Here is a 24340-nt window from a genome sequence, read left to right as displayed (position 1 = left end):
ATATTGTGTGTACATATATATATATATATAATTACTGATATATTTGGGTTTATAGCTGCCACATTACTATTTGATCCATCTGTTTATATTTATGTTTTTCTTTTTCATGCCTTCTACTGGATTATCCACAGTTTTTAAATTACTCCATTCACCTTTCCGTTAGCTTTTTAGATAAACATTTTTTAAAAACTATCCTTTTGGTGGTTACCCTATAGTTTACAACACAGGTCCCTGAATTATTATACACTAAAATAAATGATCATTTTTACTCTTTGCCTGTTAATGCTAGGGCCTTAGAATACTTTCACTGCACTGACTCCCTCATGTCTCTAGTGTCGTTATTTTCATGCATTTCAATCCCACGTATATTTTACCTCACAAGACATTATTAGTATTGTTTGGCATACTGAACATTTGTTTATGTATACCTACCTGTTTAACTTTTCAATTACATTTCATTCCTACTTGCATTCCACCTGAGATCATTTATTTCTGCCTGAAGAAGTCCCTTGTGTATTTATTTAAGCATTAGTGATAGATTTGCTCTGTTTTTATTTTCCTAAACCATTTTTCTTTCGTCCCACTTATGCAGATTATTTGTTCTGAGTATATTATTCTAGATTGAAAGTTATTTTCCTTGGCCCTTGGGTGCCTCTGTCACATGGCCACACAGATGGCAGACTCTCTTGGCCTCTCTCTTCTCTTCTGGGTTCCATTGAATTTCAGCTTCTTGCTTCCCAGGGCTTTCTCTCTGTCTGAATTTCTTTTTTTTTTTTTCCTTTAATGTTTTTTATTGTGAAATATAACAGATGTATAAAAAAGCAAGTACATTTTAACAAGTAGTTATAGAACAGATTTTAAAGGTTGATATGGGTTACAGTTCCACGATTTTTTCACTTTTTCTTCTAGTTACTCCAAGACACTGGAGACCAAAAGAAATATCAATATAATGATTCAGAAGTTATACTCATTTGTTAAATCCTATCTTTTCTATTATACTCCTTCTTCTCTTTTTTCTTTTTTGTGATAAATAACGTATATACAAAAAAGCAATAAATTTCAAAGTACATCGCAACAATTAATTGTAGAACAGATTTCAGAGTTTGGTATGGGTTACAATTCCACAATTTTAAGTTTTTACTTCTAACTCCTCTAGAGTGCTGCAGACTAAAAGAAATATCGATATAATGATTCCACAATCATACTCATTTGTTAAACCCTGCCCTTTCTGTATAATCCACCATCACCTTTGATTTATTTCCTACTCTTTAAGGGTATTTGGGCTATGCTCATTCTAACTTTTTCATGTTGGGAGGGGCTTTTGATAATATGGGATAGGGGATGAACGAGTTGATGTTCTAGAAGGGCTGGCCCTCTGCATTTTGAAGGACTTATCTGGTTCAGGGACCCATCTGGAGGTTGTAAGTTTCTGGAAAGTTACCCTAGTGCATGGAACCTTTGTAGAATCGTATATAATGCCCCAGGTATTCTTTAGGATTGGCAGGAATGGTTTTGGTTGGGCTTGGAAAGTTATGATAGGTAGCAATGTCTAACTGAAGCTTGCATAAGAGTGACCTCCAGAGTAGCCTCTTGACTCTATCTGAACTCTCTCAGCCACTGATTCCTTACTTCTTACACTTCTTTACCCCTTCTGGCCAGGATGCCATTTCGATCCCATGGTGCCAGGGCCAGGCTCATCCCTGGGGGTCATCTCTCACATTGCCAGGGAGACTTTCACCCCTGGATGTCATGTCCTACGTAGTACAGAGGGCAATGGTTTCACTTGCAGAGTTGGGCTTAGAGAGAATGAGGCCACATCTGAGCGACAAAGAGGTCCTCCAGAAGTAACTCTTAGGCATACCTATAGATAGGCTAAGCTTCTCTGCTATGTATGTAAGCTTCACAAGAGCAAGCCTCAGATCAAGGGCTTGGCCTATTGATTTGGGTGTCCCTAATGTTTGACACAGTTTCCAGGATTTCCCTGGTGGTAAAGTTCAATAGTTCCATATTTTTTCTCCCATCCCTCAAAGGACTTTGCCAATACTTTTTCATTATCTGCTTAATATACTCTGGGATGTATCCAGGCATTACATTAAACTATACCGGATTAAAGGCTCTCATTCTTATTCTGGGATCCTGTGTTTGGTTGTTTACATGATCTATCCAGACAGGTTGCATTAGATTATGTGCTACAGAAAATTTAGGTTCTGGACAAAGTAAATGTTTCTTCCTTTTGTCTCAAAAAGTAGGTGAAGTTCTAAAATATAGACAATGTCTTCCTTGCCCCTGTATTCTGAAATTACCTTAATCCTGACCTGATCGCCTTCATTCTTATCTCTAAATACATATATAGAACAGCCTCTCAAAATCCAGAAATAATAATTACCACTCCGGACTAAATGTGACTGCTGTAAGAGCTTACAATCTAGGCCCCGGTTTTCATGTAAGTATTTTCTAAATGAAATCATGCAATATTTGCTCTTTTATTTCTGGCTTTTTTTGCCTCACCAAATGTCCCACAGGTTCATTCACATCACTGTCTGTCGGAATTTCATTCTGTTTATAAAGGACTCCTGTAATAAGATTAAGACCCATACTAATTGTAGTGGGCCACACCTTAATTAAAGAAACCTCATCAGTAAGTCCTACCTGTGGGTCCACACCCACAGAAATGGATTAAGTTTAAGAACATATTTTTCTAGGTACATACAACCAAACTGTCTGAGAATTTCTGTGGGCCCCCAGCATTTTCCAAGCAAGTAACCTGTTTCCTTGGTCTGTAGAATACCTAGTTTTGACAATGACTTTTCTTCAAACTGAAGAAGTATAAATTCCCTTAAATATACTACAGGATTCAGAACAGTTTTTTTTGTCCTTATGTATGTTCCTAGTTAGGAGTTACAAAGAGTATAATCAAATGCTTTCATGTGGCCAGGAATAGCCATAAAAAGTTTTTACCTCGGTGCAACGGTGGCTCAGGGGCAGAATTCTTGCCTGCCATGCCGATATTCCCGGTGCCTGCCCATGCAAAAAAAAAAAAAAAGAGTTTTTACCTAAAAAAAGAAGTCCTCATCCCAGGCTGCCTGTCACACAGGGCGAAGACCTTCCCTCCCTTACATGTTTCTGTCCCTCTATTACCTGGTATATGTAATCAGTACTTGATAAACATTGGTTTGTTTTTGTTTGTGAATTAATAAATATTCAAGTTTGGAGGATCCATTGCTCTAGATAGTCAATGGGCCCTGGCCACTGGCTTGATTGTGGGAGCCTCAGCAAAAAGAGTCTGGAGCATTTCAGGAATTAGATTTCAAGAGTCTCAACATTTCCCGGGCTCTAGACTATCTGGAGAACAATTCATAGGTTAGGATTGCTAGCTTATAACAGGGAAACCAGGGAGCCAAAGGGTTCCGCTTCTCCAGAGGACAAAATAATCAATCACATAGCAAATGTCACATTATTGGTTATATGAGGAAAAACTTACCAACCTCAAGGTTTCTTTATGGTCAGAACCCACAATCATGATTATCTATGTAGATAAACGCACACACACGTAAAGTCCCCACACTTTACACAAGAGGTAGATGCCAATGAATCTTATTTTCAGTGATTTAGAAGAGCTATTTAAATGAGTCATTAGTAAACTGCTTATAAAAGCAAAGACTCCTCTGATGGTTGAATTTGCACTCTGATTTGTAAATGTTGGAAGGGAGAGCTTTGCATCTGGGCTTCACACACCTGTGTAAATTTTCCTTCTACTGCTGTAGGGGAGAAGAAATAGTGAATTTTCTTTGTAGATGGAGTTGACAGGTTTTTAGAGAGAAGCATGTGTTATTTAGTCATATGAAAGAACCATTGACCAATACTTACAGAGAGGAAAAATAAGAGGAACAATAAGCTGGATGATGAGGTCAGGTTTCGTCACTAACCAGTTAGGTTTCTACGTAGGAAGAAGAATATTTTTCAGCTTCCAGATCCCACTCCTAACCTACATGTGTGATATTGGCAGTTAAGTCTTGGGGTGGGAATAACTCAGCTCACTTCACCTTCTCTGTTTGGGAAATAACTCACCGAATATATCATTCTAAAGTTACTTGGCCTTAGGGTGCAAAATATATTTATATCGACAATACATACACATTAGCCTAGCTTGAAAAATTATATGCCAAGCTTAGAAGTCCCAAACAAGTCATAATCACCTACTTCCAGAAAAGGAGCCAGTTCCTATGCAGGCTATAAGCGCATTTTGTATCTGTAAGAAGGGGTGTATTTCCAGACTGGCTGACTTCTCTAACTTACTTTCCTTTTTCCATCGAAGGTTTTTCAGGAAAATGAAATGGAGAAGCTTGAGGAGCTTGTAAAAAAATATCCTTGTGCCTTCCCTCGCTGGGTCGGGCCCTTTCAGGCATTTTTCTATATCTATGATCCAGACTATGCAAAGACGTTCCTGAGCAGAACAGGTAAGAAGAGGGGCAGATCTCAAGGAACTAGCTAATCCTCCTAGAAATGGTATGCACAAAATGCACAGGCAGGATTCTAAAGGATGTAAGTGGTTCCTGAAACTCAGATTGGTACTGGACCTTTAAGAGACCCTAGAGAAATTATGGGGTGGTTTCCCAACAATATTGAATGGGATTCCTATATCCTCCATAATCCTTTGTCTAGTTCAGGATTCCCATGAGCTCTTCAAAAGCACCAGGAAAGAGGCTTCCTTTGCCTCTCTTGGTTTTGTGCCTCAGTGTCAGCAACACATCCACCCCCATTCCCTTTCTCGAACATAAATCTTTAGGGGAAAATCAGATCTGATGGTTCCATATGTAAGCCTAATAAGAGAAAGTGACCTGTTCCTGAAATTCTCCATGTATCCCTGTCTCCCAGCTCTGATTTATCTCATGCCTCTCAAAGAACAGGAGCTATAAAACCTCTCCAGTTTTAGATTCACAGATTGTGAGGAAGCATTTATACTTCACCAACTGGTGCCTCCCGGCCACTGGTCTAATAGTTAATCTGATTTCCAAAAAGAATTTAGGCTTTGATATGTTCCAACTCCTGTTCTGGAAACTTTGAAATCCTCTGGCAATTTCTGTTTCGGTTGGAGGAAATGAAAACAAGGGAAGAATCTGTGTTTGTTTACCTGTCTGCCATATGGGGATTGCTGTTCTCTGGTCCCTGAACCAAGAATTATGATTTTCCCTGGGACTTTCGAGGACTACAGAGTTAGTGTTGGGCTCCCTTTTCCTCACCATTTGTAGTTGGTGCAGACAAACGCAGAAAACCCTCACTGACTTCGGTAATTTCCCTCTAATGCTGTCTTTTGTTTCCTCTGCTTGACCCTGCAGATCCCAAGTCCCAGTGCCTGCATAAGTTCTTGATTCCATGTATTGGTATGTATGTGCGGATGAGAGGTGCAACCCCAAAAAAGTGGGACACTGCTCTCGCCCAAAGTCCCCTTTCCACACAGTAGAGCACTCCAAAGAAACTCCAACCTGAATTCAAAAAGCTCTAAGAGTATGGTACACTAGAAAATAATCAATAACCTAATTGCCTAATAGGAAAGAACTGGTTACATACATTTTGTTAGAGCCATACAATGGAAAAATTTGCATCCAGCCCTTTAAAAAGCATGCTATAAAAGAAGGGTTAATGTCCTGGGGAGATGTTCATGAGATGCTTTGTGTCAAAATGAGATTCTAAAGTCTGTTCAATGTAATTGAAAATTTATTTTCAAAAGACAATACAGGGCGGGCAACAGTGGCTCAGTGGCAGAGCTCTTGCCTGCCATGCCAGTGACCCGGGTTCGATTCCCAGTGCCTGCCCATGCCAAAAAAAAAAGAAAAAAAGACAATACAGATTAAATAGATGGTTGAACAATTAGATAGATATGTGCATTAAAAATAGTTTTGAAGATATACACCAAAACACTATTAGTGGTGATTGTATTGTGGCCAATCTTTTTACTTTTTCCTTTTTTTGAATTTCCCCATTAGTCTATAGCAAATGCACATACTTTTTTTGGCATGGGCAAGCTCCAGAAATTGAACCCAGATCTCCAGCTCAGCAGGCGAGAATTCTTGCCACTGAGCCACTGTTGCACAGCCCCATATGCATTATTTTTAACATAGAAATTAATTTAAAAAAAAAGAGTAAGGTAGATCTATACTGAAAGTATTCTAGGGGGAAGGCCAAAGGAGACTGTGAGGTCAGCACAACACAACCTCCTAGAAACTGCCTCTGTCCATTTCACTCCCCAAAGTCCCATTCTCCAAGTGGCACGTGTGTGAATCTGTCCCTTCTCTCTCTTTAAAACTGCAGCTTCACCATTCCTATTCTTTATTCTATACTTCCTTCCCTCTTGTTTCCTTTTCCTAGATTTTTCCCTTCTTTTTAGAGTTTCATTTTTTTTTCCATAAGCAAAATTAGTACAGTTTTGCTCTAAAGGACAGTTTGACAATATTCCCTGAGCAGATAAATCAAGTCCTTTAGTCACTGTTCTAGTTTACTAGCTGCCGGAATGCAACACACCAGAGACGGATTGGCTTTTAATAAAAGGGGATTTATTTTGTTAGTTTTTAAGAGGAAAGGCAGCTAACTTTCATCTGAGGTTCTTTCTTACGTGGGAAGGCTCGGGTAATCTCTGCTGGCCTTCTCTCCAGGCCTCTGGGTTCCAACAACTTCCCCCAGGGTGATTCCTTTGTGCATCTCCAAAGGCCTGGGTTGAGCTGCAAGTGCTGAGATGAGGAATGCTGAGCTGCTTGGGCTGTGCTATCTTGTGCTCTCTCATTTAAGCACTAGCCAATTAAGTCAAACATCATTCATTGCAGCAGGCACACACACCTCCTAGCCAACTGCAGATGTAATCAGCAACAGATGAAGTTCACATACCATTGGCTCACGTCCACAGCAACAGAACTAGGTGCCTTCACCTGGCCAAATGACAACTGAATCTAACTACCACAGTCACATAATTGGTATTTATGTTGGACAAGGAAGGAATTAAATGAAAGGAGGTAGGTTTGGATTCAGAGTCAATTTGATATGATTCCTGCCCCCCACTGAATAATTGAGTGTGATCTTGGAGAAATCACTTAATCTTTCCAACTCTCAATTTCCTCATCTTTAAAAATGAGAATAAAGGTCACATCTCTGGGCTATTGTGAGCATTAAATGAGAAACACATTCTCAGTTCCCAATGTAGTGGCTGGCATTGTGCCAGCACGGGCAATGCATTACAAGCCTGGCAGGCTGTAGGCACTCAATGAACAATGACAATTATATATTAATAAGCCTTAAAAGTTCTTTTAAAGCCAAATCCTTAATGAACTCTCTGGCAATAGAAGGTTGTGGAGCATTAGCCTTAAAAGGATTTCCACTTTGTAGCATTCACAGGCAAGAAGCACTGACCGGGGCGGGGCGGGGGGCCAGTATCTGGTGACAGAGTGGACACTCTTACTAATTCTTTGGAAATTTTGTGTTCACAGTATAGTTTATAGCTCACTTTGGGGTGGAGAGGAAATGAATATTTGTTGTGTTTCTGCTGTGAGCTATGGGCAGGCTGGCTGCCTTACGTGATTTGTCTACCCTCATTTATTCAACACCTTGTAGGTATTTATTATCACATTTTATAATTCAGATAACCAAGCTTCTGGAAGCTTAAGTAACTTACTTGATTTATACATGGGTAGTAATTGGTGATTTAAGAATTAGCTCTCACATCTTATCAGGCTTCAAAACTTTGAACCTTTCTGATGCTGTTAAATGCATCCATGCCCAGATGTAAAGCTCAAACCCCACCTTGGTCCTAATGTGTCATCACTGCTTCGACATTTCACAATGACCTATGCATCACGGTCCCTCCAGGCTGTCTGTTTTTCACCTCTTCTTTATCTCATCTAATAAAGTGGCATAAGGCTTAGTACCTTTTATTTCTCCAGGCAAAGGGCTGTTCAGTCTAGATGGGCCGAAGTGGTTCCAGCACCGCTGCCTCCTAACCCCCGGATTCCACTTGAACATCTTGAAACCATATTCAGAGCTGATGGTGCGTTCTACCAACACAATGCTGGTAAGTGGAGGGTGGAGGAGGAGAGTTCTGATGAATTGTAGCATGTTCCAAAAGTGAATGTATTAGGATTTTATCTTGCGGGTAGTATAAATAAAAAAACAAGGCTTTCTAGAAATTAATCAATGTACAAGTACCTCTTGAATAGCAGGTATGTATGCAAGCCTTTGCATGTTTGGGGGGAAATAAAGATGATGAAGATCATTTTCTTTTGCTTTTGGAGCTCCTTTTTTCCCATAAGCAAAATCAATAAAATTTCTGTTAAAAATTCTTCCGTCTTAGATATATTTTGAGGTCCTAAAACAGTAAACCAAGTACCAAGTGGTGAGATTCAAATAGTAAGTCTTGTAAATTAAAAGTGAGGAAGCCAGGAGCAGCCGTGGCAGCTTCAGATATTGCAAGAAGATCAGATTCACCATGAAATATGAGCTGGACTTGAATATATGGATAACAAGGAAGAGGAAATTCTAAGCAGAGAAAATTAGCATGAAGAAGGGTTCCAGGGTTGGAAAGGACTTGCCCAATGGCCATAAAGAACCTAGCAGATGATACCAGGCTGAACTAAAATTGCAGGTGCAAGTTTTCTCCTGTAGGTGGCGGGCAGTCAGTAGGATGTGTCCTGCAAAAGGACAGGAGCACATTATGGAGGAAAATTTTCTATAGGCAGTCCCTCATTTAGAAATGAGTTCTATTCCCAAACTCCACTTGTACATCAGTTTTCATTTTTGAAATGCATTTATTTAAAAATCAGACAAATGAGTCATTAATACAGGTTCATGATAAATATTTCAAACATCATATACAGAGCTGAAGTTTCCCTCCACCCTTATCTGCAGACTCACCTCTTTGGTCAGAGGAAATCACTTTTACTAACTTATTGGTTGGATTCTCAGCCAAATTCACTGACGCAGATTTAATCTGACATCTACTGGGGGTGATGGTGATACCCTGCGGCCATGAGATACAGGTTAGAGGGGAAGAGAACATCCCTTCTGATTCTGATACTATTTGGCTTTAAGCACAATTTCAAAATAATTTCAAATACAGTGACTGTACTTGGCTTTTATCTCCATTTCTTTATCCCATTTCTGCCTTTTTTTATTTCTCAGCCCCACATTTACCAGTCTCCTCTCACTGATGTGTTGTTCCAAAGTGCCTCAAGCTTTGAAGCCTTGCCCTTGTTCTCACTTCTAAACTCACCCTTTTTATTCAGTAAAACTATATTGTTCAGGATGAAACTTATCTGACTAAACAATTGGCACTTAAATAAAAGTTTTTTAAAAATCCCTTTGCCCTTCTCGACCAGAAGGGGGAAGAGTGAAATGAGAGAAAGTGTCAATGGCTGAGAGATTCCAAACAGAGTGGAGAGGTTATCCTGGAGGTTATTCTTACACATTAAATAGGTATCACCTTGTTAACCAAGATGTAATGGAGAGGCTGGAGGGAACTGCCTGAAAATGTAGAGCTGTGTTCCAGTAGCCATGTTTCTTGATAATAATTGTATAATGATGTGGCTTTCACAATGTGACTGTGTGATTGTGTAAACCTGTGTCTGATGCTCCTTTTATCTACCTTGTCAACAGACGAGTAGAACATATGGAATAAAAATAAATAATAGGGGGAACAAATGTTAAAATAAATTTAGTTTGAAATGCTAGTGATCAATGAAAGCGAGGGGTAAGGGGTATGGTATGTATAAATTTTTTTTCTGTTTTCATTTGATTTCTTTTTCTGTTGTCCTTTTATTTCTTTTTCTGAATTGATGCAAATGTTCTCAGAAATGATCATGATGATGAATATGCAACTATGTGATAATATTGTAAATTACTGATTATATATGTAGAACGGAATGATCAAAGTAGGAATGTTTGCATTTGTTTGGTGTTTTTTGGTATTTAAAAAAATAAAATTAAATAAAAATTTTTTTAAAAATCCCTTTGCCTTTTATTGTGGTCTCCAAATCCTTAGCACTTAGCTTAGTGCTTATACATGTTCAACAACCGTAGGTTGAACTGAACTTAAATATTTAAATTGGCATTTTTATACGAAGAATGCATTTTCAGCTGGCAACATTGTGGGACTTTAACAAAATTAGGCAAAATATTTCAGGCAGTGAGTTGGTCATTTTTTGTGAGAGATAAAGTGAACCCAGTCAAGAGATTGGCTGGGAGTCCGCTCCCCTACGCTGCAGCTATTTACAGCTGCTCTCTGTTCCCCACTCCTGAATCCAAAGATGTTATTTTTTTAAGTTCCAAGCTATTTTAAGTGTGATTACAGTTGTGGAGAATAGTAACAGGGTTTTTGGAAATTTGGGGCTTAAAGAGAGAGGAAGCCCTGGGGAAACTCCTTGTATGATGGGTCTTGAATCAGAGATTATTTGTTTTAATGGAACTCTGGTATGTTTGAAAGTAGAGTTCTGATAATAACTGAAACATCACTGATCCTTAACTCAGCCATTTGCCAGATATGCAGTTTCCTCCATGCTCTTTCCCATTCAGCTAGATACTTTTCTTCCTTTTTCTCACCCGGTGTAAGCACCTGGTTTATTTACTTATGTGACCTTGCTAAGTCAGGTTGTCTCCCTTAAATCAAAAGACCGAGCAGCAGGGAGGAGCTTTCAAATAAAGGCAATCTGATGAGGGTGATGATGCCAAACTTGACTCCCTATTCCAGGAGAAGTGGGAGAAGCTGTGCGTCACTCAGGACACAACTGTGGACGTCTTTGAGCACATCAGCTTGATGACCCTGGACGCACTCATGAAATGTGCTTTCAGCAAGGAGACCAACTGCCAGATAAACAGGTCAGTGACAGGAGGGCACAAAAGATGTGTTATGTTCACCATCAGCTAAGTCATTTATTAACGTATTGCCCAACTTTCTCTTCCAGCAAGAATGACCCTTACGTAAAAGCAACATTGGAACTCAGAAAAATCATGTCCCACCGCTTGTACAGTTTCTGGTCTCACTATGACCTGATTTTCAATCTCAGCCCTGCAGGCCACCGTTCCCAGGAGTTAAGCCAAGTGCTGCATCAGTATATAGGTATTTCTTGGTTTGGTTTGCTTGAGTCAATATGCCGTCATACTAAAGCAAAAAATGTTTGTTACAAAATTTAGATTTTGACTAGAGCATTTCCTAATATAACTCATGTAGATAGTTTGATTGAATGTCATAAGTACTTGGAATCTCAGGTAGCACATGAGATTTTGTTGGTTTGTCCAGAGTGATCCCCCAATGAATCCCAGAGTGATTTGATCAGTGACTGGAAAAGTATTTGCAAGCCCCCTTCAGGGAATGGTGAGAGAGGGGAGAAATTCAACTTCCCCAAGTTGAATTCTTGATATTCTCACAAGCAGTGTGGACAACCAAAGCTATAGGCTGAGCCCCCAGTCTTGGGGTTTGTTCACATGAAACTTAACCCCACAAAGGATAGGTCAAGTCTACTTAAAATTTAGGCCTAAGAGTCACCCCCAAGAGAGCCTCTTTTGTTGTTCAGATGTGGCCTCTCTCTCCAGCCAATATGACGAGCAGTCTCACCACCCTCCCCCTCTCTGCGTGGGACATGACTCCCAGAGGTCTGGACCTTCCTGGCAACGCGGGACAGAGATCCTGGAATGAGCTGAAACTCAGCATCAAAGGACTGAGAAAAACCCTAGAATGAGCTGAGATTTAACATCAAGAGACTGAGAGAACCTTCTTGACCAAAAGGGGGAAGAGTAAAATGTGACAAAGGGTCAATGGCTGAGAGATTCCAAACAGAGTCCAGAGGTTATCCTGGAGGTTATTCTTACACATTAAGTAGATATCACCTTGTTGTTCAAGATGTAGTGGAGAGGCTGGAGGGAATTGCCTGAAAATGTAGAGCTGTGTTCCAGTAGCCATGTTTCTTGATGATGATTGAACAATGATACTGACACTGCATTAGGGTGGTAACTTTGTTACAGTTGATGAAAGAATATTATTATAATTGTACTATTAACTGTAGTCCATAATTTACACCAGGATTCACTGTGTTGTGCAGTTCTATGGTTCTGTGTTTCTTTTACATTTTTCTTCTACCATATAAAAACCTAAAATCTCGCTTTTTAACCACATTCAAATATATAATTAAGTGCTGTCACTATATTCACAATGTTGTGCCACCAACACCACCATCTATCACCAAAACTTTTCCAACACCACATAAAAGAAATCCCATACCAATAAAGTACCAACTCCCCTTTCCGACTCCCATGAGGTCACCTGGCATTGTACATTTCAGTGTTTTATTCTATGAATTTACTTATTCTCATTATTTCATATCACTGAAGTCATGCAATATTTGTCCTTTTGAGTCTGACTTATTTCATTCAACATGATGTCTTGAAGGTTCATTCATGTTGTCACATGTATCAGAACTCTACTTCTTTTTATGCCTGAATAATATTCCATTGTGTATGTGTATACCACGTTGTGTTTATCCATGCATCTGTTACGTTGCTTCCATCTTTTGGCAATTGTGAATATTGCCACTATGACCATTGTTGTGAAAATATCTGTTCAAGTCCCTGTTTTCAATTCTTTTGGGTGTATACCTAGAAGCGGGAATGTTGGGTCATATGGTAATTCTATATTTAACTTTCGAGGGACCAGCAAACTGCCTTCTGTGGCAGCTGCAACATTTTACACTCCCAGCAAGTGTGAGCAGTATGCCTATTTCTCCATAACCTTTCTAACACTTATTTTCTAATTTTTTAACATAGCCATTCTAGCAGTTGTGAAATGATAGTTGATCTTTTTGCCTGGAGTCTCTGAGGATGTCTTTTTTTTTTTTCTTTTGTCTTTCATGTCTAATAGTTTTACCAGAATGTGCATTAGAGTTGATCATTCTGTTTCCATTTTTCAGACATAAAGTGCACCCATTCAACACAAGGACTTAAGTTTTCTCTTATTTCCATAAAATTTTCTTAGATTATGTTTTTAAATGGTAGTTCTGTTCCATATTTTTGTTTTATTTTCCTCTCAGGCCTTTCAATTATACATATGTTAGAATTTCTCTACCTGCCTTCCATTTCGCCCCATTTCATTTGATAACTTTTCCATGAAAATATAATATTTAGACTGGGGAAGAAAAGAGTGATTGATCACTTACATCTAAATTTCAAATCATTTTAATTACACTACCTCCCATAGTAGACTATGTTTTTGGTCTACTGTGTATATCTTCAGAGTTTTGATCAAAGTTTGCCCATTGGATTGGAAAATAAATGTCTGTAAAAAGTAAATAAATTCAAATATAGTGTACATACTCTCATCTCAGGAAATCAGGCAATATTTTTGGAGCTATTCATGGGCTCTCACTTGCTGTATAAAGTTATTTGACTTTGATTGACTTTGCTGTCATTTTGGTAATTGGGAACTATTATTCCATTCTAGAAAAGATAATCCAGGACAGAAAGAAATCCCTCAAGGATGAGAGGAAGCAGGATAACACTCAGCAGAGGAACTATCAGGATTTTCTGGATATTTTCCTTTCTGCCCAGGTAAATCTTCCAAATTTCTGAGCCCATTCAAATAGATGGTTCATTATGTGGAGGGTGAATAAGTAGGGGTGGGATGGAGAGACACAAGCAAAATTAATTGACTAAATTTAATGGTACTTTGGATTGATGAGTTGGCTCCATGTGATTTTGACAGAAAGAGAATTCTGCAATTCTAATACTAGAAAGAGTCGGTTGGAACTAAATTTTTTACTGATTTGACAAGATTTAGGATTATCATAATAGTGCATGGTAGTTCAGGAAAATAGGTTACAGGATAAGCTGGTCAAATGATGAGGAGGAAGCACTGGAATATGTTGATAAATCTGGGAGACGGAAGGGGAACTCTTGCAAGGCTTGATTTTCTTATCTAACCTTGGTTTTCTTTATGCCCTGGTTATAGTTGTGAGCTGAATTAAAATTGAAACTCTTATTTGAAGCAAATTTTTCCCTAAAACCATTATTTTTATTGGGGTTCCAGGTATGTGTGAACTGACATTGAATAAATATATCTCTACTATACTTTTTTAGGCAGAAAATGGAGACATCTTCTCAGATACGGACCTGTGGACTGAGATAAATACATTCATGTTGGCGGGACATGAAACCACAGCAAGGGCCATCTCCTGGCTCCTCTACTGCTTGGCTCTGTACCCTGAGCATCAGCAGAGATGCCGGGAGGAAATCAGGAGCATCCTGGGGAACGGATCTTCAATCACCTGGTAAGATCTACATCCCTGTTCTAGTTTGCTAGCTGCCAGAATGCAATATACAAGAAATGGAATGGCTTTTAAAGGGGGGGGATTTAATAAATTGCTAGTTTACAGTTCTAAGACCGAGAAAATATCCCAATTAAAACAAGTCTATAGAAATGTCCAATCTAAGCCATCTGGGGAAAAATACCTTGGTTCAAGAAGGCCGATGAATTTCAGGGTCTCTCAAGTGAGAAGGCACATGGCGAACTAGGGTCAGGGTTTCTCTCTCATCTGGAAAGGCACATGGTGAACACGGCATCATCTGCTAGCTTTCTCTCCTGGCTTCCTTTTGTGAAGCTCCCCAGGAGGCATTTTCCTTCTTCATCTCCAAAGGTTGCTGGCTGGTGGACTGTCTGCTTCTCGTGTTTAAGTCATTCTCTGCTCTCTCAGAAATCTCTCATTCTTCAAAATGTTTGCTCTTTTATAGAACTCCTGTAAACCAATCAAGACCCACCCAAACAAGTGGAGACACATCTCCCCTAATCCAGTTTAACAACCACTCTTGATTGGGTTACATCTCCAGGGAGATGATCTAATTACAGTTTCAAACATGCAATACTGAAGAGAGATTAGAAGAAATGGCTGCCTTTACAAAATGGGATTAGGATTAAAGCATGGCTTTTCTAGGGTACGTGCATCATTTCAAACCAGCTCAATCCCTAAACATTTTGTCATAGTTATACCTCTTGGGATTTTGCTTTTTTCTTTTCCCTGGTACCTTGGTGAGCACAGAGCCTCAAGATATGTGTGTGGGAGCAGGAGAGGCAAGTTACCTTTCCGATCTTTTTCAAGAAGGCCTCAAATTATCCCTCTATCTTTTGCTGAAGAAGTTCATCTATGCCTAAGTGATCTATTTCATTGTTTTTCTGATCAGTGGTATATAAAATGCCCCATTTCTTTCTTGCACTCCAGGCTCTGGTGCACAGGAAATGGGAGTTTGATCCCTAGGCTTGTGTTAGAGCTTGAATGGTGGGTGGCCTGAGTGGGGCTTCTTTTCTGAAAAACTTAAGTGAGCAGCTGCATCATTTAAGCCTCATTGTGGACATTCTGTCCTATTCCCTTGTTATCAAATGCATTTCTCAGAATTGGCTTTGGACTTTGAATACAATACTAAATGGTACACACTATAGCCCAACAAATATGTACTGAGGACATCTGAAGTCTTGAGATACTGAAAAATGAACATGATGTGGTGTGGGTCCTGCCCTCGGAGAACTCAGAGTTAAATGCAGTACAACATGGCAAAGGCAATGATAGAGATAAGTGCTGGCCACCCAGGGACATAGAAGACAGGCACCTAATCTGGCATTAGGCGGCTCAAGAAGACTCCCTGGAGGATCTGACACTTAAGCTGCCTCTTATACAGTGAGTAGGAGCTAGCCAGTTGGAAATTTCAACTCCATTTTGCTAGACTTTGAGCAAAACTTGCTGGTAATGAAACCAAGGTTATGGATTTGCCCATTAGATCCACTGTTTGCAAAGAAAAAACATGTCCCTGATATAAACCATACCCCTCACTCTAACTAGATATTTTACTTATCTTTGCCTTGCTAGTCAAAGGGACAGAAAGATAGAAATGCTTCGGGCAACCCAGACCCACGGCCAGGTAAAAAGCATGTTATTTCATATGCAAAGGTCAGCTCAATCAGAACATTTTAAAAGGCAATTTTTAATTTCTAAAGGTGTAGTAGAAGTCTCACTTTTTATAAGGAAAAATTGTCATTTCCTAATAAAAATTAAAGGATTAATCTATATAGCAGAAAATGCAGTATTGAGTAATAATTTTTTATTCATTCATAGAACCAGGAAATACTGTATACCACCCCCCAACATTAATTAGACATTTTAACCTTGATTGTACAATTCAATATTGACCTTTCTGGGCAAAGTTCTGTGGTTCACACCAGGCATTAGCCAATCACGATGGGTAAAGGAGACTCCAGAAAGCCGAGAGACAAAATGTCTTCATATGCCTTCTTTGTGCAGATGTACTGGAAGGAACACAAAAAGAAGCACCCAGGCTCTTCTGTCAACTTTGCTGAGTTCTCCAAGAAGTGTTCTGAGAAATGGAAGACAGATGTCTGCAAAGGAAAAGTCCAAGTTTGAAGATATGGCTCAAAGTGACAAAGCTCGTTATGACAGGGAGATGAAAAATTATGTTCCTCCCAAAGGTGATAAAAAAGGAAAGAAAGAAAAAAAAAAGATCCCGGACGGGCAATGGTGGCGCAATGGCAGAATTCTCACCTGCCATGCCAGAGACCTGGGTTCGATTCCCGGTGCCTGCCCATGTCCAGGAAAAAAAGATCCCAATGCCCCTAAAAGGCCACCATCAGCCTTCTTCCTGCTTTTCTCTGAATATCGTCCAGAGATCGAAAGTGAACACCTAGGCCTATCCATTTGGGATACTACAAAAAACAATTGGGTGAAAAACAATATTGTCTACCTCAATCCTGGTGCAGAAAGAAGAGAGGAAGTCTAAACCAATGCAGGTAGGGGCTGATAAGGAATCAAATGGAAAAGTTGAATAACTGTGGTCTGAACAGTCAGCCAAAGATTAACAGCCATACGAACAGACAGCAACGAAGCTGAAGGAGAGATAGGAGAAGCATATCGCTGCATACTGTGCCACGGGCAAGAGGGACGCCAGAAAGAAGGGCCTGTGGCAGGCCAACAGGCTCGAAGAAGAAGAATGAACTAGAAGATGCAGAGGCAGAGGAGAAAGAAGATGAAGATGATGAGGAAGAGGATGAAGAAGAACAAGCGGCTACCCTGTAATGAAGTATGTGGGGTGTGCATGTGTGGTCAGGCCGTCATTTTGCTAAGAATGTGAATTCAAGTGCAGCTCAATATTCGCTTCAGTATAAAAACTGTACAGGTTTTTGTATAGCTGATAAGATTCTTTGTAGAGAAAATACTTTTAAATGGAGGTTTTATATATATATAAAAAGGTTCCTTCCCTTTGTCATTTTCCACAAAACAGAGGGTGACTGGGTGGCAATGAAAGGTTTAAATATATTCCTTTTTGAATTAGTATATAAAGTTTACACTTTAAATTTCTAATGCTAAATACTTTTCTCCAGAAAGATTTAAGTTATCTTAATTCATTTGCCTGTAGAGAGCTGTGAGGGTTTTAGTATGGTGGTGTATTTCATATTCATAATTTACTCTCTTTTTTTTTGGAAGAGACTCTTATTTCCTTATTTAGGTCATTCTTTCATGTACTGTTTTATACACAACTGTGAAATTTAAGTTTAACGTTCTTTGTAAACATTTTGTACTGTTTTTAATGAATAATTATCTTATGAAATATGCCATCTGAAGATTGAAGTTATAAATACATCAGTTTTCACTGTATAAAATTTTAAAAGAATGAAATAACTTACATGTCCTTTTTCTGTGTGGTTGTTTTATCACATTTTCATGATTTTAGGAATTACTGCTTTTTTTATATTCAGACTGTGAAATTAAAACTTTAAGTTGCACTTTAATTCTTGGCGCTGTGCCTCTGTGTCCCATTTAAAATAAAATATATTCTATTCTCATTTTCTTTTAGATAGGATATTTGGGTGTATGTAGATGGCTGGATTTTAGCATAATAGCTATCACCTGTTAATAAAAGCTGTAAATGTTGTGTAGCTAAGCTGTTCATTTTTCTTTTTTGTGTGTAAATTTGCCCACCAAATTATGAAGATAGATTTTAGAAGTAATAAAAAATAAATTCATGGGAAAATAAAAAACCCTATAGAGTGAGATATCAATGAACAGAAGAGACGCCGAGAAGTACTAAAGCACCAGAACTGAATGAAGAGCCCCTTGGACATTGAGTCCAGTTCAGCCTTCAGAGGATTTCAGGCCCAGCCATTATCTGATAGAAATTACATGACGCTATCTAAAAACCCAACTGATGATTATATATGTAGAACGGAATGATCAAAACAGGAATGTTTGCATTTGTTTGGTGGGTTTTTTTGGTATTTTTAAAAATTTTTGAAAATTAAAAAATACATAAATAAATAAATAAATAAATAAATAAATAATAACCCAGTTGAGCCTAGTTAGTCAACGGAAGTGTGAAAAAGAAAATAAAATGTTGTTTTAAGCCACTAAAAAAAAAAGCTATATAGTAGCTTTTTGAGGGGATACTATAGAGTTAGATTTTAAAGCTTCTGAGGTTGAATGTTTCTATTTAATGGTTTCTTTAATTTCTTGGGTTTGAATGGTAGCACAGCAAACTCCTAGGAATTAGTATCAGTAGTAAATTTGGGGGTTTTTAGGATGTTACATTTTGTTGTTTTTTTAATTGTAATAAAATTATGTATATTAAATTATGTGTATTATATTATGTATATATATACATATTGACCTTTCTCATTCTTATTTGCCCTAAGTGTGAAAACAATACATTTTTGCCAGGTGAGAAAGACAAAGAACAGGAGATCTATTAGCTATCGTTTATTTTAACAAGAGAAGTGGCAATAATAGTATAGAAAATGAAATATACCTTTACTTTATAATATGGTCTTATAGTAACATTTAAAGAAATTTGCACATGCCAGTCTGAGAATCTGTAATTTTTCTTGACAGATAATAAAACCTCACTGCAAATAAGCAATTTCTGGAAAAGCTGGAACGTTATTCAACTTTTCCATTTGATTCCTTATCAGCCCATATCTGCATTGGTTTAGACTTCCTCTCTTCTTTCTGTACCAGGATTGAGGTAGACAATACTGTTTTTCTTAATTATGCAAAATGCCACACTAAGCAGAATTACTCTTTTTAGTCTTGGCTTGAAGAGGAAAGAGTCTGAAATTTAAAATTCACATTACCAAATGGCCAAAGCCTGCATTCTAAAGAAGTAATCAGAAAAGCAAATAAAAATACGATAAAGCAAATGGGAAGACTAAATATATACAGTCATTTTACTGAACCAACCTGACTAGCTAGGTGCATATAAAAAGCAACTTTATTCTCCCACTGACATTTCACATTTGCTTTGTGGAACAAGGTCTTTTCATCTCTGGAATGACAACTTGAGTGGGTCTCATAGAATTCCCATCCGTTTAAATCACAAGAACAGTATCATTTTAGCAATTAAACTGCCTGGTCCAGTGTAATACTAAAAACTTCACATTCTTATCCACTTAGAGCATCTCCTTCTATCCCAGCTGCATAGTTCTTTGGGTCTGGAAGCCAGCCGTGGGCCGGGGGCTGTCACTGGCTTCTTCTTACTGACCAGCTCTCCCCTACCAGTTTCTACTGTTTCTGACCCTTCTAGAAATAGTCCCTCCAGTGTCTATTTGTCTACAAAAATCAGATCCTGATTTGAGCAAATAAGTTGGGGAAAGTCTCCAGCAGGGGCAAGTGGGTAAATTTTAATATATATGGAGTACTAGATGATATAAAGGAATTCTTTTAAATATTCATAGTGTATTCGTGAATTGTGGTTTTGTAAGAAAATGTCCTCATGCTTTAGAGATGCCTATTGAGGTATTTCACAGTGAAATTTCATTCAGTAATTTTATTTACAATACTTTGGCTAGGAAAAAATTAAATGAAACATACAACAAAATGTTATGAATTATTAACAATGATCTATGTGATGAGTTTATGAGGATTTATTATACTGTTATCTTGACTTCTGCATGCTTAAAAATATTCATAATAAATTATTTTAAAGCATCTGAAAAAAAAAAAAAAGAAGAAAGAAATAGTCCCAGGAGGGAGAGGGGGATTAGGGAGAAAGGGGCTGGTACTATTGTGATCTTACTCTCCTGGCTTAGTCGATGTTTAATGCTTACCTTTTCTCTCAAGGAGGGCTTCTATGGTTTTCTTGGAAATTCCCTGGCTGGAAGTTTCCAATGGTGATTTCGGGATGATACTTCCTTGGGCTGGCCACTTTTGACTCCCCTCTCTTAGCAACTTTGTTCCTCATCCCGTTAGGCAGAGTCCTTTCCAGTCTGGCTCTGGAGTGCTCCCTCTTGCTAGTTCCTTACTTTGTCCTGGAGAATAGTTACTCTTCCCATCTGTAGAACTGCTTCTCTCTCTGTTCTAGGCCACAGCCTCTCATATTAGTCCCTGAGCTCCCTGAACTCAAGGTAAAACATGTCAGATCATCTGAGCGTTCCTCCTGAAGCCCTCCACTTTGTTAAAGATGGGGAAGCACCCACTTCCATTCTCCAAGGAACTCCAGCATTCCGAAAATCCTTCTTAAAGGAATTTTCCTCCTCAAAACTCTTAAGCCTCCTCTTTTCAATCCTCAGCCATTCCTTATATATCCTTATATATTATATGATGAGCTGAGGATTGAAACCTGGTTTTCAGAAACCGCACTCACAAGCGCTTTACTGGTAGGTTAGTGTCTCACTTTACAATGAAGATATGTGGGGCTGTTTGGTTCCTCTACCTTTTGGACCTCAGCTCATCCTGAGGCATGAAGAGTCTCATTCAACATTCCGCTATGTCAGCCCGTTAACAAAATAGCTTTAACCGGATGGTGATATTTGCCAGGAACAAATGTCAAATAAGAAAAAAATCAATTATTTTCAAACTTTGATACGGCCTCTGATTTCTCTTCCTCCCTCCCCTGTCCTCGCAGGGACCACCTGGCTGAGATATCGTACACCACGATGTGCATAAATGAGGCGCTACGGATGATCCCTCCAATCCCCTCCATTTCCAGGGAGCTCAGCAAGCCAATTACCTTCCCAGATGGACGCTCCTTGCCTGCAGGTCTTCACATTCTTTCTCTCACCCATGCCTAGAGATTGTGGGAACCCAGGGCTCAGTGTGACAAAGCTCGTCAGGTGTCTTAGCTCTTGGAGAAGTCAAAGGATAATGCTGGGGACATGGGGCTTAGAGCTGGGCACCCATTAAGAGCTCAGTGGGTAAGTGACTCGATCAGATGTGGGTTTCGGGCACTTTCCCATAGAGACACAGCCAGTTGTAGCAAAGGTAGACACAGAACCCCTGGCTCCGAAACCCCAGCCGGGGCTTCTTCTATTGCAGGACATTGTTTCAAAGATCATCTCTGTCTGGCTGAGTTTGAGCCTCAGGTGAGACTTCATGGGAGAAAAGCACCACTATTTTTTTTTGGGAGACCAAGGGGGGAATGGGGTCTTTGGGCTCCTTGTCATTGTGATATCACCCTTAAACGTGGGCAGCCCTTAATCATTTTACATGGTGCCTTCACACACACATTGCCTCATTTTGTTTCCTTGGAGCATGATCTTAATAGATGCTTACACAATGCTTTACAATGTGGAAAACAGTTTCTCACACTTTTGATGTAGCCAACAACCCGCTGAGGAAGCTTCAACATGCAGATGAGGTTAACTGGCACGAAGAGAACTGGAACTCACGTGGAGGTCTGTGACGGGAGACCAGTTCTCCTCCCAGAACCCCACAAGTCTCTGGGCAGGGCTTGAGGGAGGCAGAGAGGCCACGCGAGGGGCCCTCTAATTTGTCTCCTTCTGTGTTCTATTATATTTTACTCTTGGACACAAGCCAACAGGATTGCTTATAGCAAGCACTTCGCCTCTTTCACGTACTGTGACTTTTTGGGGCAGATCCAGGATTCAGTTACCAGAATTACTTTTGGTAACCAAGTAATCCTCAGATTCTCTCTTTTGTCTTTTTATCTCCCAAATCACACAGATGTTTGCCAGCTTTCCCCACCTTCCATCTATCAGCAGCACCAACAGAAATTTTTACTGGGTCTGTGTGCTGTAATTACAATTCTCTTCTTATGTACCCAAGCTGTCCCTGGAGGGGACTTTCTAGTCCATTCACGGATATTTAAATAATTTCCAGAGGTAGCGAGAAACATAACCATAGATTATCACTTTGGCATGATACCAATAGCTCCTTAAAACAGAATCATAAGTGGAATAAATCACTGATTTGGTAACTCAGGTGCCAGTCCAAGCCTCATCTTCTCATGGGCCCCTTACTGCTGACATCAGCTACGACGTCACACAGAACTCTGCCAAGAAATAAATCTCTTCCTTCAAGAAGAGAAGTCCTCATATGCACAGTTTAATTGAACACAATAAGTACATGGAACATTGAATAAGGCATGAGTTGTTGTAGGTTTGTCCAGACTGATGCCCCGATAAATCCCAGAATGATTTGAACAGTGAATAAAAAAGTATTTGCAAAGTCCCCTCGGGGGAACGGTGAGAAAGGGGGAATATTTAACTTCCCCATGTGGAGAATTCCTGATATTCTCACAGGCAGTGGGGTCAACCAAGGCAATAGGCCAAGCCCTCAATCTTGGGGTTTGTTCATATGAAACTTATCCCTGCAAACGATAGGCTAAGCCTAAAATTAGGCCTAAGAGTCGTTCCCAGAGAACCTTTTTTGTTGCTCAGATATGGCTCATGTGGCCTCTCTCTCTCAGCCAACACAACAAGCAAACTCACCGCCCTCCCCCTCTCTACGTGGGACATGACTCCCAGGGGTGTAAACCTCCCTGGCAGTGTGGGACAGAAATCCTAGAATGAGCTGGGACTCAGTATCAAGGGATTGAGAAAACCTTCTCAACCAAAAGGCAGAAGAGAGAAATGAGACAAAATAAAGTGTCAATGGCTGAGAGATTTCAAACAGAGTTGAGAAGTTATCCTGGAGGTTATTTTTACACATTATTTAGATATCACCTTTTTAGTTAAGGTATATTGGAGAGACTGGAGGCAAGTGCCTGAAAATGTAGAGCTGTGTTCCAGTAGCCATGTTTCTTGAAAATGATTGTATAATGATATAGCTTTCACAGTGTGACTGTGTGATTGTGAAAACCTTGTGTCTCATGCTTCTTTTATCTACCTTATCAATAGATGAGTAAAACATATGGATTAAAAGTAAATAAATAATAGGTGGAACAAATGTTAAAATAAATTTAGTAGATTGAAATGCTAGTGATCAATGAAAGGGAGTAGTAAGGGGTAAAGAAAAAAAATAGGGGAAACAAAGGCTAAAATATATTGGGTAGATGGAAATACTAGCAGTCAATGAGAGGAAGGGGTAAGGGGTACGGTATGTATGAGTTTTTTCCTTTTTATTTATTTTTCTGAATTGATGCAAATGTTCTAAGAAATAATCATGGTGATGAATATACAATTATGTGATGATATTGTGAGTTATTGATTATATACCAAGAATGGAATGATCATATGGTAAGAATGCTCATGTTTGTATGTTGTTATGTTAAAAAAAATTTTTTTAATTTAAAAAAAAGGAAGAAGAAAAGTCTTGCTGAAGAGTGGTATAACAGTAGCCCACAACTTACTTTTTCTTCTGCAATGTCTTTTACTTCTCTCCTTTCTCAGGAATGACTGTGGTTCTCAGTATTTGGGGTCTTCACCACAACCCTGCCATCTGGGAAAACCCAAAGGTATAACTGTCTTATGTGTAAATAATTTAAAGAACTATAATGCTGTGCAATTCACTTTTTGGTAGCTAAGCATGCCAGTGACTGTGAGTTAAAGCAAAGGACACAAAGCAATCAAAAATAAACATAAAAACCCAAACTGTAAAACTTTTCCATTAAGAAGAAATGTTCCCTATTCCTGCTTTATCTTTGTTTTGAATGACCAGATTGGCATAATGCTACATTATCTTCTCTAAATTGCCACACTCTCTACTTCAATCATTCCTTTATCAAGCTCTACTGAGAACTTGCCTAGAATATCTGAAAGACTATAGATTGTCAATATAGTAATTTGGGCAATTCAAGTTGAATGCATCAATCAGAATTCTGGCAGGAAATAGATGACATGACCAAGTTGAGCTATTTATGGAGCATTTAATGAAGGAACTATTTGCGAATGTATGGGCGGAATTTACGAAAAGCAAAGTGGAGCCAGCAGCGTATCCCGCTTCTAGACCTGGTGGAACGTGGAAGGAAGGGTTAGAGACCCCAGAGACAGATGACTGCAGGGAGAAGGCCGTCACATAGGAGCTGTGGCCTTCAATAGAACATGCACCCAACCTGAGGCACCGGGCAGAGAGAAGCCTGGGAA

The 24340-nt window shown here is 39.1% G+C and overlaps 1 protein-coding gene and 1 pseudogene across 1 annotated transcript in view; both read left to right on the top strand.

The window, feature by feature from the left end:
* Positions 1 to 24340, top strand: part of CYP4X1 (cytochrome P450 family 4 subfamily X member 1) — a 50132-nt gene that overhangs the window by 23405 nt on the left and 2387 nt on the right. The window contains exons 2-10 of the mRNA XM_077149754.1: positions 4316 to 4457; positions 5337 to 5381; positions 7929 to 8056; positions 10727 to 10854; positions 10941 to 11095; positions 13469 to 13575; positions 14104 to 14294; positions 20923 to 21056; positions 23648 to 23712. Coding sequence (XP_077005869.1) covers positions 4316 to 4457; positions 5337 to 5381; positions 7929 to 8056; positions 10727 to 10854; positions 10941 to 11095; positions 13469 to 13575; positions 14104 to 14294; positions 20923 to 21056; positions 23648 to 23712 — 1095 coding nt within the window. The remainder of the gene's footprint in view (positions 1 to 4315; positions 4458 to 5336; positions 5382 to 7928; positions 8057 to 10726; positions 10855 to 10940; positions 11096 to 13468; positions 13576 to 14103; positions 14295 to 20922; positions 21057 to 23647; positions 23713 to 24340) is intronic.
* Positions 16251 to 17102, top strand: LOC143654474 (high mobility group protein B2 pseudogene; annotated as a pseudogene).

This window comes from Tamandua tetradactyla, chromosome 2 (assembly GCF_023851605.1).
Source record: "Tamandua tetradactyla isolate mTamTet1 chromosome 2, mTamTet1.pri, whole genome shotgun sequence".
Taxonomy (NCBI): domain Eukaryota; kingdom Metazoa; phylum Chordata; class Mammalia; order Pilosa; family Myrmecophagidae; genus Tamandua; species Tamandua tetradactyla.
This window is presented reverse-complemented; position numbering and strand designations above follow the sequence as displayed.